At 46.5% G+C, this 19425-nt stretch overlaps 1 protein-coding gene across 3 annotated transcripts; it reads right to left on the minus strand.

The window, feature by feature from the left end:
• Window positions 1-162: 162 nt before the first annotated feature.
• Window positions 163-17505, minus strand: DDX55 (DEAD-box helicase 55). Of its 3 annotated transcripts, none has more exons than XR_015144436.1 (14): window positions 17353-17505; window positions 13992-14042; window positions 13813-13899; window positions 12354-12445; window positions 12211-12273; window positions 9565-9714; window positions 8817-9006; window positions 5945-6027; window positions 4615-4746; window positions 3722-3814; window positions 2915-3029; window positions 2295-2463; window positions 1053-1332; window positions 163-658 (listed from the first exon to the last, which is right to left on the minus strand). XR_015144436.1 is itself a non-coding variant. In XM_086347332.1 (14 exons), the coding sequence occupies exons 1-14, from the start codon at window positions 17458-17460 to the stop codon at window positions 482-484; spliced, it is 1806 nt and encodes a 601-aa protein (XP_086203458.1). In that variant the 5' UTR covers window positions 17461-17505; the 3' UTR covers window positions 163-481. The 3 variants fall into 3 exon arrangements, 2 of the variants coding, with proteins under 2 accessions (XP_086203458.1, XP_086203459.1); XM_086347332.1 differs by having other exon boundaries at window positions 1053-1348; XM_086347333.1 differs by having other exon boundaries at window positions 1053-1348; window positions 13813-13915.
• Window positions 17506-19425: the final 1920 nt, after the last annotated feature.

The following is a 19425-nucleotide window of genomic DNA, read 5'->3' on the forward strand; positions in this document are numbered from 1 at the left end:
CTCACCAATAAAACAGTACTACGGGCTGTGTGGGTGTTCAGTGCAGTACATCAAAGAGAGAACCGAGAGTCCAGAGGTGAAGACACCCAGGGAAGGGAGATCAGGTGCCGGAAAACACTGAGTAACTGTTAAAGGCTCTCAAATCAAATCTACTTCAGTAGCTTTATATTAAATAAGTTTAATAAGTATAAAATAGCCACTGAAATATGAGCTCTTTAAGTAACCCATCAAAATAAATATTGACATCTATTATTTACAGTTATGTAAATTTACGTTTTCTTCTCTTAGACTTCAAGGCTGGTATGTTTTTAGTAAAATGCTCACAAGCGTGAAACCCCTCACATTTGCCATTTCTGCAACAGCAGCTCCCAACAGCTGCTGAAGTTCTGATGTTCAGTAGAAGGAAGCTCGAGCTGTCTGCCGAGTGGGGGCCAGCTCCCCGCATTCCGCACTCCTGTGCGTTTCACCTGAGGGGCGGGAATCAGCAGTCATCTTCCAAATCTGAGATCTCCAAATCTGCTTTGTTCGTTGATCTTTTGCCACTTGTCAACAGCCCCTTCTCAAATTCTTCTTCAGTAATTTTGCCTTTTTTAAACTTTTTCAAGAGCCTTGTGTCATTCAGAAGTTCCTCCATGTCTTCATCTTCCATATCAGAACCCTGAGGGCAGAAGAGACAACAAGCTACTGAATTTCTCAGCAACAGTGTTCTAAGTGAAACCAGCAAAATTTGGGGTTTTTTTTGGCCACTCTAGGAGGCTTGTGGAATTCTAGTTCCCCAACCAGAGACTGAATCTGGGCCCCTTGGCAGTGAAAGTGCAGAGTCCTAACCGCTGGACTGCCAGAGAAGCCCCAAACCAGCACTTTTTAATCAATCGGGAACTACATGCTCTTAGATCAGCTTTCACGAACAGCACATTCCCCAACCCAAGCCACCTAGAAAGAACAAAAATCTAAGAGTCTATGCAGTTCCTATTAGAAGGCACTATACACTACACTTCTATGAGATTTGTTCAGTATTCTAAGTATTTAATTTTAAAAATTGCCAGTTTTACCTCTTCCCTTTTCCTTTTTTCAGTCAGTTTCTTCTTCTTTTCCTTTTTGGCCTTCTGCTTTGACCAAGCTTTATTTTTTATGAATTTTCTTCTCCCATCATTTTCTGTTTTCTCTTTTCTTTGCTGCTCCAATAATTGCTTCTGCCTCTGCTTTTCTCTGATTTTGTCTTTAAATGGAATGGTGTCTGTGTTGACATCCACAGGCACGAAATCTGGAAACAGCTTTCCTCTCAGCTCTGGCATCTTGGGCATCCTCAGCAGGGCAAAACCTCGAGCAAGACTAGCAAAATCAAGGTCTGATTAAACCAAAACATCAAGAGTTAGCACACCCGAAACAGGACTCTAAGCATCAATCAACAGAATATTCATAGCAATGGAATTTTTTCTATGTGATCCAGTGGACTCATTTTAACTAGAATTAATTACATTTTTACTAAAAGAATACTCAGCAGGCAGTACCTAGTCAAACCCAAGGAGGACTTTTATTTTTAGTTTTGGGGAGGCTATGCCACACAGCATGCAGGATCTTAGTTCCCTGACCAGGGCTCGAACCCCTACCCCCTGCAATGGAAGCTCAGAGTCCAGGCCAGGTAAGTCTCAGAAAGACTTTTTTTTAAATGCTTGGAAAACATTAACCCTGACATGGACCTAAGACAAAGCAGTTTCATATTTGTGCTCAACACAGGTGCTCAGCTGCTAAGTGGTATCCAACTCTATGACTCCATGGACTGTAGCCCACCAGGCTCCTCTGTCCATGTGATTCTCCAGGCAAGAATACTGGAGTAGGTTGCAATTTCCTCATCCAGGGGATCTTCCCAACCCAGCGATCCAACCCACGTCTCTCATGTCTCCAGCATTGGCAGGCAGGTTCTTTACCACCAGCGCCACCTGGAAAGCCCTTCATATTTGTAATACTTGTGCTATTGCTATTGCTAAGTCACTTCAGTCATGTCCGACTCTGTGCAACCCCATAGACAGCAGCCCACCAGGCTCCCCCGTCCCTGGGATTCTCCAGGCAAGAACACTGGAGTGGGTTGCCATTTCCTTCTCCAACGCATGAAAGTGAAAAGTGAAAGTGAAGTCGCTGAGTCGCGCCCGACCCTCAGCGACCCCATGGACTGCAGCCTACCAGGCTCCTCCATCCATGGGACCTTCCAGGCAAGAGTACTGGAGTGGGGTGCCATTGCCGTAATACTTGTAAAAACCGTCAAATGTTTCAGATGGTGAGCAGATCAAACTTACCCTTTAATCTGAAGATGAGGTTGCACTCGTGCTTGGCATAAGCCTGGACGTATGACACAAAAGCTTTCATGCCCTTCTCAAACACAGCTCTGTCACCCAAGGCCATGGCCTTGAGCTTTGGAAGGAGGTCGGCTGTGTTCTTCTGGAGTTTCATCTCCTGCAGGGGGCACTGCACAGGGACCACATTGTCAATTCTGGCTGGGACCACCTCTCCTAAGGCTACCCCAACAGAGCCAGTGCCAGTAAAATCAAAGGCAAAACCACTCATTTTAATCTTATCCAGTGGAGGCTTTGAAGCCCAAATCCAACCCAAGTATTTTACTTGGTCCAGAAAGTATTTTAAATTTTTTAAAGCAAAGTTTAAAATCAGATTTTACGTAACAATCCTGATTTCTGGTTGGAAAACATGGTAACATAGGTCTGTGTTCCTGAGTAATGATGCTCAGCTGGGGCCAGCAATGGACCCTGGAGCCTCTCCACAGCCTTTTATAAAGCTGTAGACAGGTTCCCGCACTGACACCACCAGCCCAGCCCCTAATCTAATTCTGGACCACTTTCTGGAAAAGAACTTTTCCAACTACCCTGGCTTTGGGAATTCCACAGAAAAAAAGACAGCTTACTTTTTGGTTAATTGCAAGGAAGCTGATGTACGACTCTTCCATGGGAAGGAGAAACACGAGCGCACTGCCGCCGTGGCCAATGCGGGCTGTGCGGCCACAGCGATGCACGAAGGCACTGGAACAACACAGGGCGGGGACACTCACCACCTGACAGCTCAGCAGAGCACTGGCCTGTGGCCACGCAGCTGATGCGCCTAAAGTGACACCAGGAGCCGCCCGACTCCACGCCTCATCCCAACCCTGCCACTTACTAGTTAGAGAAGAGCTGGCGATTAAATACACACACTGCAGACCAGAGAGCAATCTCTTAGACATTTAATGTCAACTATAAAACCTGTAAATGTATGCCCATCTGATGATACAGGTAGGAAGACGTGGTCCCAGCGGAAAATTTGGGAAACAATGAAAAGTAATATAAAAGAGAAAATGTAAGTGATTTTTGAGTCTGACCCCTAACTCCACCCAGAATTAACAAGTATTGCTTAAGAGTTCATATTTACAGGCATTTTCCTATGTTTGGAGGCATTTCCTAGAAATATATGCTTGCTCTCAGAATAACTGAAATCTCCATATGTAGTATATATATTGTTTTCCTTTAAACACTCTATTCATGTGCATTTCTGCAAGAACTTTAAAAAGTATCTGAAAATACAATACAGCATCACTACTAACCTACCGGTGATAATGCAGCAGTTCCCCGACTTTTGCTATTTCATAACGTTTTGACAACCATCATCTTTACCTTCCTCACGATTCCTATTTCATTAAGACTAGATTCCTAGACAGAGCAAGGAATGTTCTCTGTACCTGGCATTACTGGGAGGATCATACTGCAAAACCCAGTTTACTTCAGGAATATCTATTCCTCGGGCCATCACGTCAGTGCACACTAAAATCCCACTAGAAAATAAGAAAACACCAGCTGAGTAGGGAGACCACCATTTCCCCACCATCAAGCAGTTGTTACTAATTTGAAGATGACAGTAAAAACAGATTGCAGAATCTCACGGAAGCAAGTATATAGTAATAACATTTTGATTTTTCCTCCTCCCAAGAATCTCTAGGACTTCACAAGTTCTCAGTGAAATTTGTAAAGAGATGGGGAGATAATGAAAAGATGAATGAAAAATAATGAAAAGATTTTTTAACTAGCATATTTCGACTGGGGAAGAAAAAAAACTCAAAAACACTGTATTTGGTCTAATCCTTCGCAGCCATTTAAAAAAAAAAATGAAATTTTCCCTCTCATACTGAGGTGTAATCATCAAGTCTATCATTTTGCCTAAAAGATTGTTTTTAATATAGCCAGAATGTTTGGTGGTCAAGAAAAACAGAAAAGTATTATTTCTATGCACAAAGTCAAGTTACAGTGTCCAGAGACACAGCTTTCCTATAGTGTAGTCAACCTGGAACCTTCAATGGGTTTCTCCCATCCTGGGCCGGATAGTGGGGAATCCAAGAATGAACATAACACACAGGTTCCCGTTCTCATGGAGCTTACAATTGAGCAGGGAAGTTGACAAAGAAGGCAGTCAGTGCAGCCAAGTGTAATGGGCTCAGGACAGAGGGTGGGGGGAGAAGACGTGATAACCAGGTTATAGAGGAAGAGGGTTCCAACACACAATAAGGTCTAGAGGCAGAGCAACCTGCAGAAGAGCAGAGAGGCTGGAGATCTGCCATGTCCAGGGAAGCCAACCCACCTCTGCAATTTGCGGAACTCCATGAAGATCTTATTTCGCTTGTATTTCATCTTTCCGTGAATGCACATTATCTTCACACCCTTCACCAGGGTCTCCAGAGCCTTTCCGTAGTACTCCACACAGGCGCAGGTGCTAGGAGAGGAGACAGGAGGTTTGATCCCTGGTCAGAGAACTAAGATTCCACATGCTGTGGGGCAACTGAGCCCTCACGCCACAATAAGAGAACCCTGCCCACCACAACTAGAGAAAGGCCATGTGTTGCAACAAAGACCCAACACAGCCAAAATAAAAAATTTTTAAAGATCTGTGCCAAGTGACCGCTGCCGGATTCCCCACCATTTTCCACAAGTCACATCATATATAAGGATGCAGTTTTACACACGAAGGGCCACAACCCACAGATCCTGAAAGTAATCTAGTGGGTCCTAAAATCAATTAGTGAGTCTGGACCAGCATTTTTTAAAAATCAGAGCAGAACAGAAAAGAAAGCATCAGAATGCCTCCCACCTAGCCGAGTGCAGTCCTGTGAAATCTTTGTTTCAGCTGCGTGTGTGTGTGTGAGAGAGAGAGAGAATCAGGTTGTATTTCTATGGGTCAATATAGTTACTGCATTTTATTGGTGAAATGATGGGTGGAAAAGAAACATGAAATTCTTTGGGTATGCCGAAGAACACCACTGTAGGTATATATGGAGGAAAGAACAGCCCAAGAATGCACGCACTCTGACAACAGGACATACCCCAGCGTGGCAGACACTAGGCTGGCTGATTAAACAGCATCCCAACCACTTCCTCCCTCACCTCCCGCTACTGCAGAGGCTGGGACAGCTGCCCACTCATTATCCACCTCTCACAGTGAGGGGCGGCCAGGTGACCCATCTTTGGCCCATGCAATGAAAGCAGAAGTCAGCCAGGGTCAGTGGCAGGTGTTGTCTGGGAAAGCCTTTCCTTTTCTGATTAAGAATCAAATATAGCAAGTACTGCCCTTCCCCCTGCCTTTCCTCTTTTATCTGCTTCCAGTGAAGATGTGACAGGGGTTGTCACAGTGGTCATCTCAAAACTAGAGCTGACCTACAGGAAGGAAAGGCCAAGACACAGAAACACTGGCCTTGATGTTGCTGAAACAGAAACCAATGTTAGGAACTGCCTACCTCTGGACTTCTTTTTACAGGAGAAAAATAAACCCCTCCTGCTTGAGCTGCAGAAGTTGGGTTTTCAGTCACTTGCAGTTAAACACACTTCTAACAGAGGACCAACCTAAAAGGAATTCCAAAACTGAAGGCTGCACGCTCATGCACATTCCAGGTGTAGTTGAACCCCAGAAGGATTACCTGAAGAAGACCAGATGTTTCTCCTGCTTACGATTTCGAAGAAAATGTACCAGTTGATTAAATTTCTCATCTGCCTTACAGACCTGCAAAATAAAATGGAAAACCGATCAAGACAATTTGCTGACAATAAAAACAACCCCACAACTATTTTCAGTTTGGGCCTTAAATTTTAAGGACTCTAACTGCCTCCATGAAGAGGAAGACTTTCACCAGGATGTTACTCAGTCCACTGAGCTCAGAATTAACATCAGCCCCTGCTGCTGTCACATATTAAATCACATAATCATGTAACTGAGGATAGCAAGTCACTCAGTGCATTAAGTACCTCCCAAACCCCAACATGCCAACAGCACCATGCTGGCCGTAACACCACCCCCAGGGGAGGGCTTTACAATACAGGTCCTCAGATACAGCCTAAAGACCACAGATCGCAGCTCTGGAATGGGACCCAAGGGTCAGTATTATTTAACAGCACCCATGAGATTCTCAGGCATGGCCATGTTCAGAAATCACTGCTCTGAGGTTAACAAAGATTTCCAGAATGGACTGCACAGAATTACTTCACAGACCTCCATGGAGACAGACTGGAGCTCCTTTCAGGCTCCCAAATTAAATACATGTAAATCCACTTGAATGCATTCCCCCTATTTTTATTAATACTAAAACCAAATCCTCAATTTGGAATTTCTTTCTCACACACTCAGACATTTCTAAATGCAGTTGCTTAAATGAATGCAAAAGAGCAGAATGCAACAGCAGCCACAGTGGGTTCCAAAGCTAATCTATTAGTACGTACTACATACTAAGCACTGGCCTAAAACCTTCATGTGTTTTAATAAACCAACCCTCACAGCAACCCTATGAAGTGGGTGCTCCCTGAGCCCCCATTTCACTGGTGATGAACTGTAAGTCCACCTGGTTCGGTTAGGAAGGGACAAAGCGGAGCTGCGCGCCTGGGCGGCCTTGCCCTTGCGCCCCTGCTCTTAACCACCTCACCGTCCACGGCCTCCTCTCTCCCTTAGGAAGAGCCAGCCGCCCAACTTTACCAGCCTGGCCGCAAGCGGAAACAGCAGCACCAAGTATAACACCCCCAGTCTGATTTCAAAAACATCCTCCCGACAGCTGCACCAGAGGCATTTTCTGATTTGCAAACTCTTCTGCCTTGACCCGCCTACCCCCAGACCCTCCAAGAACTGACACAAAGAACGGCAACCTCATTGCCCTTACAGTCCCCAGCACTAGGGACACTGGTTTGGAAACGGCCCACTTTCTCTGCAAACACGTCACCGTGCTCAGGAGCTAGGGAGCTCCTCTCGGCCAAAAGAAAAACCCTGTTCCCTGGCTGACAATATAGATGTGCCCTGTCAAGCAGGGACACTGGCCTGGCCACCCTGGCTGACCATCCTCTCTAGATGCCTCCTGGCTTGAGCCAGTGACCAGAGAGGACAGAAGGAGGGGACTCACTACTAACAATCACATTCCGAAAAGCCCTCCCGATGCCTGGTGAGGAAGGGTTAGTAGTGAGTCCCCTCCTGTGAGGAGGGTGAGGAAGGGCAGCAGCAGCTATGATTTACTGCTGCAAATTGAAAGAAAGTGAAAGTGAAGTTGCTCAGTCGTGTCTGACTCTTTGCGACCCCATGGACTGCAGCCTGCCGGGCTCCTCCATCCATGAGATTTTCCAGGAAAGAGTACTGGAGTGGGTTGCCATTTCCTTCTCCAGGGGATCTTCCCAACCCAGGGATTAAACCTGGGTCTCCCACATTGCAGGCAGACGCTTTACCATCTGAGCCACCAGGGAAGCTAAACTGAGCAACTCCCAGCTGCAAAATGAACACACCAAACATTTAGGTTCCAGAGCAGAACAGTCACCCAAAAAGGCTCCTTCAGAGAGTCCATCATTAGGTTTTGTGTTTGAGCTGCTCGTCGGGCTGTGCCCTTCTCTAACTCAGGCTCATACTGACAGGCCGGGAACCCAGTGTGTCCCACGCCTGTACCCAGCACACGCTATGCACATGTCAAAAAGTTTGATCACTTGGGGGTAGGAGGCCCAAGGACACCATCCCTGGAGAGTATGCTTAAAACACAGTTATGCCCATGTTAACTTACTTATTCATTTACTTGCTGAATGACAAGTATCATCACATATACCACATATCCCAGCCCTGCCCCAAGTACTGCACTTCCAAATGTGCCTCAGGGTATCATTTTACAGACTTAGTTACCTAGAAAACTGAAAGCTAATCCATAGAGCACTCATCATTATTAATTTTTGCTTGCTTTTTGTTTTAACTGCTAAGAGTTAACATATATTAGTGGGAACATGGTGTATCATATTATAAAACATACAGACAGTGAAAGTTAAGAAAAAAGTACTTGAAAATCATTTTTCAAATAAGTAAAAACTTACTTACTTGAAAATCTAATAAGCTGTTCAAACAATTCTTACTGCTGATCATTTCAAAGGAAAAATGGAACTAAGCTTATTGAAAGTAGTACGAGTCAAAAAAACTGGTAATTTTTTCAGTAAACTGCTTTGACTAACAATACTGGTTCTACTTTTTTCCAGCTTTACTGAGGTACAACTGGCAAATAAAAACTGTATATATTTAAGCACATTTATATAGTAAAAATACATACATGTAGTAATATATGTTTAAGGTGTACGAGGTGATGACTTAACATACATACACACAGTGAAATGACTGTCATAATCAAGTTAATACACCTATCACTTCACTTCATCTTTTCAGTTTTTTGTGAGAACACTTCAGAACCATCGTTGGCAAATTTCAATCTCAGGTAAACAACACTGTGAACCGCAGCCATCGTCGTCACTGGCCGGCAGGGGTCAGTGCGGACACCCGGCGCTCACCATGTAGTGGTTCTCCAGGCGGGAAGGGGTCTTCTGGGTGCTGCTGGCCGCCACGCCCTTCTCCTTCACCGAGATGCGCACGGGGTTCCGCAGGCCGGCTCTCACCAGGTTCTCCACCTCCTGGGTCTGAGTGGCCGAGAAAAGGCCCGTTCTCCTCTGCTTCGGCAAAAACTCCAGGATGGTGTTTATGCTAAAAACAGAAGGGCTCATCTTAACCCCTTACTTGTCAGCATAAGGAACAAAGGGTGTTTTATGATACTAAACAGGTATTTTAGAAGACTGGAAACCATAACAATATTTACAGTAGCTATTACTGGGAGATGAGATTATGGGTGATCTTTATTTCTTTTTTATACTCTTATTTTCCCAACGTTTCTTCAATATAAACATATAAGTGAACTCTTATAATGGGGGGACAATTAAAAGAGTGAAATTAAAACAAAACTTTTTGAGACTAAAAACTATCGAGCTGCACACTATTTAACTGAGCAAACTGTGTAACATGAATTGGATCCCAATAAAGCTAGTTAATTCTTTAAAACACACAAAAACTTTTAAAGAGCCATGAAGGAAAATGCATCAAAGAACAACTGAAATTTAAACAGTGTGGGAGAATTTGATGGATCAAACAACCTAATGAAATTCCAGTGCAGCTAACAGATACAGTCACCAAGTGATAAAGGAATTCCACCTTGGGGTCCTTTCCACCCTGTGTCACCCAACACCCATTAAGTCCAAACTTCAGTACCTTGTCTCGAAACCCATGTCCAGAAGCCTGTCTGCTTCATCCAATACCAGGACCTCCAGGGACCTCACGCAGCTGGCCAGATCAAGGCCCTCAGCCTTCCTTCGGAACATGTCCTCCAGGCGGCCTGGGGTTGCCACGATGATGTTCCCACTAGGAAAAGAAAGTTAACATTTATTGCACTCAGTGAATCTCAGGGACCTTTGTGATTCCAAACACAATTGCTGTATCCCCCTGTGCATGAGGGCTCAGTCATGTCCCACTCTTTTACGACCCCATGAACTATAGCCCACCAGGCTCCTCTGTCCATGGGATTTCCCAGGCAAGAATACTGTAGTGGGTTGCCATTCCCTTCTCCAGGGGATCTTCCCCATCCAGGGATCGAACCCCAGTCTCCTGCATCTCCTGCATTGGCAGGTGGATTCTTTAACACTGCCTCACCTGGGAAGCCCTATCCCTCCAAAAATGTCATCTAAAATCCCACAGACGAGAAGGGAGACCACCAGAGTGGGAGGAGAAGGCTGCGCCATGAGGGGACAGGTCTGACTTACAGGCTGAGATTGAGGGCTGCTGCTGTTGCTGCTAAGTCACTTCAGTCGTGTCCGACTCTGTGCGACCCCATAGATGGCAGCCCACAAGGCTTCTCCGTCCCTGGGACTCTCCAGGCAAGAACACTGGAGTGGGTTGCCATTTCCTTCCCCAATGCATGAAAGTGAAAAGTGAAAGTGAAGTCGCTCAGTCATGTCTGACTCTTAGTGACCCCATGGACTGCAGCCTACCAGGCTCCTCCATCCATGGGGTTTTCCAGGCAAGAGTACTGGAGTGGGGTGCCATTGCCTTCTCCGGAGATTGAGGGCAGGGCTCAGCAAACACCATTCGGCCAAATCTGGCCTCCACTGTTTCTGTGACTCTGCATCCTCCTTCATTCATGGGTTGCCTCTGGAGGCTTTCACACACTAACAGCAGAGGGGAGCTGTAATGACCCCGACTGTGTGATTGACGAAGCTAAAATAATTACTATCTGGGCCTTTACTGAAAGGACCCTGGCTTTATTCGACTGCTTTAGGCCCCAGGTCACTCACCTATAAAATGTGAATGTCAACAGAACTAGAGACAATTTTATGTAAAGATCACAAACTGGCAGACTTAGGGCCAAATGCGGCCTCCCCACAGACTGGGTCCCTGCAGGAAAGTTATTATTATTTTTTTAATGTGAATTACACGCAAAAGTTAAAAAAAAATCTGGACTACAAAAATTAAAAACCTGGCAATACAGAGTCCTGCAGCAACATGTCAGCTGGAGATGAGTATTCGGGCATAAACTAGCCAGTTTCTCCCAATCCCCACCCAGCCCTACTTCAGATGTTTATATTTTCCTCCGACTCCTGTAGGAACTCAAGTCTGTTCCCCGCCACTGCAAGGCATCTCCCATTGTAGCTGGACACAGCGAGCGCTCAAGAAAAGGAGTTTTCTTTATCAAGAATTCACTGACAATCTGGGCATAAAATCTATTGCTGCTCATTACAAACTATTAGTCATAGTGGGACAATACAATGCCACAGGCTGACTGCCATCGTGTATTCAAACATTTATTCTAAATGTTTAGTAAACACTTGCTGTATGCTCCGCTCCTTGTTAGGCCCTGAAGGTAAAATGCTGCGAGACTAACACCACCCTGACTTTCATGAGCCGCCTGGGGATGCAAAGGAGCCGGGCACGTACAATACCTGGGAGAAAGCCAGCTCAAGCAGGGCAGACTGGGAGAGCACGGCAGCACAGGGTGCCCACACCAACATCAGGACCCATCCTAAGGGCCAGCAGGGGCCACTGAAGCGCTTTCAGTGAGGGACACGACCTGACTGGCACTCTGGTGGCTATGTGGAGAGTGGATAACCAGGGGCTAACAGTAGAGACATAGAGCAGAGGGACTTCCCTGGGGGTCCTTGGTTAAGAATCCACTGTGCAATCCAGGGAACATGGGTTCGATTCCTGGTTGGGGAACTAAGATCCCACATGCCAGCAGGACAACTGAGCCCTCGAACCACAACTAGAGAGCCTGTGTGCTACAACTAAGATCCCAAGCAGCCAAAAATAAATAATAAACAAATTAATTTTTTAAAAAGGTAAAGAAACACACAGGAGAGAAAGAAAGAGCAGTTCCTAGAGTTCAGGGGCGAAACGAGCAGAAGAGGTGGTGATGGAAAAGTTGACCAGTTAAGAGATGTGCTTCAGAGAGAAAATGCCAAGGATCTGGTGACGGTTAACTGAGAGGGGGGATGTGGGGACGGTAAGGAGTCAAGGCTGACTCCCTGACCTCAGGAGGCATACAGGGGAAAGGTGAATAGGAAACACCACATGAGGTACAAGTCTAGGGATGAAAATTCCAAGCTCTTGTTTTAGAGGTTTCCGCAAAAGCTGTGAGATGCCAGTCAGATGCCAGGGAGACAAGTGGATTATCTGGGGCTCAAGGCGAGGTCAGGGACCACCTCGGGAGAGACAAGACCATTAACCAGTGAGCAAAATGGGAGGTTGGCAGGAAGAAAAAACTTTTTATAGGGAGGGGGGTGACTGAAGGGGGCATTTCCAGTTAGGTCTTGATCATGCATCAAGTTCAATGTCAAGAGCAAGCAAAGCAGCAAGGCAACTCACCCAAGCTCCTTAAATCTGGCGACATCTTCTCCAGGATTCCTGCCTCCAATCCAGAGAATCTGGCTGAAATGAGAGAAGGGTCTCTGAGGTCAGGAGGAATTGCAGCCCATGGCTGAAAGTTTGGGACTCTGCCCCCAACTTACCTAAACTGTGGGAAGGGCTTCGTGAAATGAGACAGGACCTCCTCTATCTGAACAGCCAGCTCTCGAGTGGGTGTGATGATTATGGCGCCCACCTAACCACGTGGCAGGAAGGGACATGATTAGCAGAGCCTGCAGCTTACAGAGCTGAAACTCCACAACCGGCACCCTCCACCTCACGGAGGAAGGTTTCCAGAGGAACAGTACTTCCTGGGCTTTTCCAGCAGTGCGTGGCCATAGTGCGTATCAACTAGAGTTGAATCTTGAATGAAGGGCGTGGCGGAGGGTGGTTAGGGGCACCAACTCTTTGCACAGTCGAAAAAGTACTTGTGTTCAGTCGTGTCCAACTCTTTTGTGACCCCATGGACAGGAGCCCATCAGGCTCCTCGGTCCATCGGATTTTCCAGGCAAGAATACTGGAGTGGGTTGCCATTTCCTCCTCCAGGGGATCTTCCTGACCCCAGGACTGAACCTGAACATCCTGCATCTTCTACATTGGCAGGCAGATCCTTTACCACTGTCACCTGGGAAGCACAGTTGAAAATCCACCTGTAATTTAAAGTCGGCCCTCCATGTAACAGGGTATAACTGGTTTGATTCCTCTGTAACCCCATTCCACATGGAGGGATTAAACTACCAGTTGGCAGAGACCTATAGTTATTCACTGCTGATAAAACCTGCACTTAAGTGGACCTGCACCACTCAAACCCGTTGTTCAAGGGTCAGCTGTAGTCTGAATTAGAGTCAGTTCTCTACAAAGCAGCTAGACACCACGGTTACAAATATTGGACCATGCCTCCCAGGGAAGTGGGGTTAGGTTCCTGCGAGCCTCTGGTCATGTTTTTGTCAACCTAACAGTACATAAGCTTGTTTTACACACATGTCTGTTTAAAGACACCTTACTTTGTAAGTCAAGTATACTTCAATTAAATAAAGGTGTCTCATTGAATATACATTGTTGATTCATTAATGCTGACCTCAAAGCCACAGCACTATCATGCATGCCTGAATGATGCTTATGTAACATGTATTTTCTCCGTAAGGTTCATCACAGCCTCCTTGTGCTCAGGAATGCTCAGCAGTGCTTCGGCACTATGTTTGGGGGTCATTTTAAGCAGTGTAGTCACCACATACACACACACACGAAAAGACATCACAGCAGTACGTAGACCAGGAAAAGGACCCGTGTTTACAGTCTGAGAGCAGGAACAAGAAGGCAGCTGGGAACGTGCCATCAGTGTCGCTGCCCCAGGCAAGGCCACGCATGAGCACGGAAGCATTGTGACTGCTGCCTGGGGAGCTACAGATACGTGCTAAGGAGCAGCCAAATTCATAAACACAGGATCTGCAAGTCATTAGCACACACTGTACTTTTCTTCCTTTTTCAAGCTTTTGACTAGCTTTTTCCTCAACTGTGAACTCTCTGATGACTAGGGGAAAATAAAGCGCTTGGTCTCCTCACCTGACTCTTCTTTAACTTCTCTTCCCTCCTCAGGAGAATTTCCACGATGGGGATGACGAAAGCGAGGGTTTTGCCACTACCTGTTACCTGAAAGGGGAGGAAGCTATGGTTTGCTTTTCCTCCAAGTTCGTTCTGGAGGGCAAACGGGAGGACAGGCTAAACTGCCATAACGTACTCACCGCTTCTGCAGCAACGTCTTTGTTTTTCATGAACAGAGGGATAGTTGCGGACTGAAAAGAGAGACAGCAAATACCAGTTATGGGATGCCGTGACACCACAGACGAGGCCCAAAGCCCAAGGAACACAGCACTGGCCTTGGTCACACTGGATCCCACCGCAAAGTGGATTCTGATCAGTCACCACCAGGGACCTCAGTGTGGTAAGGTCACAGGTAACATGGCGTGGTGTCTACACAGATGGCGTGTGGGGGAAGCGAGTTGAGCTGGGAGTTGGGAGTCCTGAATTCTAACCCTGCCTCACCTACTCTTCCTTTCTAGACCAGAAAGGGGCTAAAGACAGTGGTTTTAAGGTTCCTTCCTGTCCTCATAGCACAAAATAACAACTCAAATGGGCTCTTTCATTATAAACACCACCGAGAACCCGCAGGTTTACCAGGGGCCTGGCCCTTTGATTGCAGCAACGAGCAGCTGAACCTGAAGAACACTCAGATCTTGGCTTCAAAGATTCCCCCTGCCCACCGCCCAGGATTCCACTCCTGGTCCTCAGAGCCTGAGCTCACCCACTGCAGCACATGCAGGACTTTCCTAACTGCGTCGGCACAAGTAAGTCTCAGGGAACATGTGGCAGTTATTGTAAGATAACTGCAGATGCTGTAAGTAGTCAGAACGGGGCAGGGGAAGCAGGAGGTGGTTTGTTTCTAGCACCCAGTAAGTAGAGCCCAGAGATGCTGTTAAACAGCCCACAATACCCAGAGCCATTTCATATAACAAAGAATTATCCAGTCCAAAATATCAAGAGCGCAGAGACTGAGAACTCTGCTATGGACCACTGCTGCCCAACAGAAACAAATATGGTAAGAGATCAGACTCGTGGTTGCCAAGGAAAAGTGGGGGAGGGAGGGGACAGACTGGGAATTTGGGATTGATAGATGCAACCTATCACATTTAAAAATGGAGAAACAACAAGGTCCTACTGTATGGCACAGGGAACTATATCCAATCTCCTGGGATAAAACATAATGGAAAAGAATGTTTAAAAAAGAATGTATCTATGTATTAAACTGAGTCACTTTGCTATATAGCAGAGATTGACACAACACTGTAAATCAGTTATAAAAAAAAAAGAAATATAATGTGAGCCATATACTCATCTAGTAGCCACATTAAGAAAAGTAAAAAGAGGGACTCCCCTGGTGGTCCAGTGGTTAAAATTCGCCTTGCAATGCAGGGGCCTGGGTTTGATTCCTGGTCAGGGAACTAAGATTCCACATGCTGTGGAGCAACTAAGCCTGCACACCACAGCTACTGAAGCCCACACAGTCTGGAGTCTGTGTGCCACAACTAGAGAGTCTGTGCCCACAATGAAGGATCCTGCATAATGCAACTAAGAGCTGATGCAGCCAAATGAATAAATAAATATATATATATTTTTTTAAGCAAAAATAGACAAAATGAACTTTTATTTATATTTTATTTAACCTAATATCATCCAAAATCGGAGAAGGCAATGGCACCCCACTCCAGTACTCTTGCCTGGAAAATCCCATGGATGGAGGAGCCTGGAAGGCTGCAGTCCATGAGGTCGCTGAGGGTCAGACACAACTGAGCAACTTCACTTTCACTTTCATGCATTGGAGAAAGAAATGGCAACCCACTCCAGTATTCTTGCCTGGAGAATCCCAGGGACGGGGGAGCCTGGTGGGCTGCCGTCTATGGGGTCACACATAGTCGGACACGACTGAAGTGACTTAGTAGCAGCAGTAGCAGCAGCATCCAAAATATTGTTGGCTTGATGTGTCAGCGATATTTTTTAAATGAATGAGACATTTTTCATTTGTCTTTCATGCTAAGTCCTCAAAATCCATTATAGACTTTTATATTTAAAGTGCATCTCAATTTGGACTCACCATGTTTCAAGTGTTCTTAATAGTCATATGTGAGTGGTTCCCATAGTGGACAGCACTTAGACCACAGACTCTATGGCAAATACTGGGTCCTCTCTGCCCAACAGTCCCAAGGCATGACACACAGCACTGCCTGCTTCCTCCACACCTTTCCTGAGGAGCCTATGCACACCTCAACATTTCAAAACAGGACTCTAGATTTTTCCTTTGAAGACTGTTACCCCTGCTAGCTTTCCTCATCTTAGTAAATGATACCACCAATCACCCAGTCACTAAAGACAGAAACCTCACGGTCCCTCTAGATTCCTCTTCCCTGACCCCCACATCTGGTCCCTCAGCAACCCTAAAGCTTTCTCAAAAGCGACTCTTCAATATCCACAACTTCCTCTCTACTCCAAGCCACCATCACCTCTCACTTGACAACGGCCTCCTAGTGGATGGCCTCGCTTCTTCTCTTACTGCCCTAAAGTCCACTCTACACAGCAGTCACAGCCCTTCTCTTCCTGCAGCCTCCCACGTAAGACGGCTTCTCACTACATTCCGAATAAAATACAAGATCCCACAAGTAAGACCCTGCATGGCCAGCACTCAATTTGCTCATCTCTTACACTACTCATGATGCCCCAGCCACAAAGGCCTTCTTTCTGTTCCTTCAAGCTCATTCCACTTGTACTGGCATTTCTCTTTGCTGGAATATCCTGCCTCCAGTCATCCCTTGGCCGGCTCCTTCTCATTCAGGCATCAGCTTAATGACACCTCCTCCAAGAGGCCTTCTCTATCTTACCTTCTGCCCTGTACTTTCTTGTCACTGTCTCCTCCACAACACTGATCACCAGCTGAAATTACCTTATTTCTTTACTCCCTCCTCTCTCTTCTGCATTAAAAAGCAAGGGCCATGAGTGAGGACCAACACTGCAAAATCCCCAGAGCCTAAAAGAGTACCTGACACAGTTTGTCCTGGAGAAACTGCTGAATAAATGAGTGAGCTGGACCAAGACACTTCACTTAGCCCACAAAACAAGACAACAGGTTACATTTACTGAGTGTCCGTAACATCGTCTTAGGTAATCCTCACAACATCTCTTAGGTAATACTATTTTCGTCATTTCACACGGAAAGGAAATGAAGCACAGAGAGGTTAAGTCATTTGCTCAAGGTCTCACAGATCTACAGAGGGCAGGGCTAGGATAGGAACCAGGCACTTAGGAGCAGGATTCGAGCCAGGCACTTAAGTCTCAGCACCTAAGAGCGGATGGAGGAGCAGTGTTATGAAAACCCTAGTACAGGCGCGCTGCCACCTGCCGCCTCTGCCTGGCGATCATTAACCAGCTAGGCATCACCCAAGTCGGGGAAGAAGAAAGACGACATGACAAAAAAGTCCCAGCTCTGAGTCTCCCTTTCCCAACCTGCCCCCTTCGCACCGAGAGCCCTCCTCCCCCAGGGCCTATGCCGAGTACCTGCACCGGTGTCATGTACGGAAAACCGAGCTCCCGCAAGACACTCAGCACCTGCGGATGCAGCGGCACCGGTAGCGACTCCCAGGAACCCTCCGTTACGTGCTCCATGGTGCGCTCAGCTACCGAGCTACTACCCGGACGCCTCCCGGGAGCACTTCCTCTTCCGGTCGCCAAGCCAGCCGCCCGGAAACCGCACTCCCTTCGCAAAGATCCGGAAGGCGGGAAAGGCGCCTTTGCAACAGAAGAGTGGAAAGCCGACTTCTGGTGAATAAAAGCGGGCGGCGGGAACCCGGCTGGAGTAGTGCCATTCTTCCAGTGCAAGCACCTAGGCTCCGGGCGCCTTTCACACCGAGCAGGCATTTAGGCGGGAGGGATTTTGTCCCGGCTCTCACACTCTCCCCGCCGGTCGGAGGCAGATGGCAGCACAACACCGCGTCCTGGCCAAACGACAGTAGGTCCGGAGGGAGTGGACAGAAATATACCCCAGTCCCAGAGCCCTGGATATGCAAAATAGACTGATGGTGCGGATCCACTGCTTGGGACAAAATAAATATTTACTTCCGATGAAGTTAGGTCAGATACCTAAATAAGAACACTGTATCTTATTCCTGTGTTCACCACTGGATTGTTGTATGCACGTGTAAAATTCATTCAGGAAGCTTTTACCGACCAGCTATTACGCGGTGGGCTTCGCCAGTGGCTAGGCTTCCCTAGTGGCTCAGACGGTGAAGTTATCTGCCTGCAGTGCAGGAGACCTGAGTTATATCATGGATCGGGAAGATCCCCTGGAGGAGGGCAGGGCAACCCACTCCAGTCAGGGACTTCCCCGGTGGTCCTGTGGTTAAGAACGCGCCTTTGGGCTTCACTGGTGGGTCAGACGATAAAGAGTCTGCCTGCAATGGGGGAGACCTGGCTTCCATTCCTGGATTGGGAAGCTCCCCTGGAGGAGGAAATGTCAACCCACTCAGGTATTCTTGCCTGAAAAATTCCATGGATGGAGGAGCCTGGGTGGGTTATAGTCCATGGGGTCGCAAAGAGTCGGGCACGACTGTGTTGTGCTTAAGACTATTATGCTTTGGGCCCGTCTCTTCAGCTTGTCTTGCTCCCTTACATCCGTGAGGACTTTTGAAATGTCACCAGTAATGCCTTCCCTTCCTAATCACTAAAACTTGTCGGGAGCCTCGTTAGGCATTACTGACAAAATGGAGGCACAGCCCCAGACCCCTCTCCTCATTCGGCAGGCACGGCCCGGGATGAAGGAAGGAGTTAGACCTTGTAATTCTGACTTGTCTTTTCCTCTCCTCAGCTGAGTTGACTGAAAAGGAATATTAAGGTGCTTATTGTTCTTGAGAGGAGCATGAGAAGGCACAAAGCCTTCTGCAGCTGTGCTCAGAAAATAATTCAAAGTTAACCACTGATATTTGTTCAAGGACTTTTACAAAAGAGTGTTCCAGGTTGAGCACGTAGACTGTAGCTTGAGGCCATGGGAGGGACTGCTATCTGAAGCAATCCTGTGAGGAGAATGTTTATGGCAAAGGAGTTTACTGAATTTAGGGCTTAGAAATAATTAAAACAGAAGTTAAAGATTTAAGGAATGTTGTAAAGTTAGCATATTTTATAGAGCTTATAGAAGTTAGGAATTTTTAGAGACCCTATAGCTAGAAGCCTTTTTAAGAGATAAAGAGCTCAGGATGTTAGAGGCAAACAGGATTTAGGAAGATAAGTAGTAAACTGAGGAATGTAGCATGAGTTACAATGTAATCCCAACTACAGGATACAGAAGAGGAGGTAGATATTAGATGAAAAGGCTGATTCTGAGACAATCACTGAAGTAGGAACTCTGAAGAGCAACAATGATTTATGGAGATAATAAATCTGGGAGAGGGGGAACTGAAAATGTCAAACCTCTGGCCTAATGTTTTTATAAAAGTATAAAAGAGAACCTTAAACTTGAAATAAACAGACAGTCCAAAAGAAAACTGAAAGGCTGCCTCATCGCCAACACCGTTCATCTTTTCAGGTTGAATCCCTGGCTGCTGGAGCTGGACTCCGGCAAAAACTGTTTGCCCTTTT

The sequence above is a fragment of the Bos grunniens genome, chromosome 17 (genome assembly GCF_055505025.1).
Source record: "Bos grunniens cultivar Pamir isolate PY7600 chromosome 17, Bosgru_T2T1.0, whole genome shotgun sequence".
Classification (NCBI taxonomy): Eukaryota; Metazoa; Chordata; class Mammalia; order Artiodactyla; family Bovidae; genus Bos; species Bos grunniens.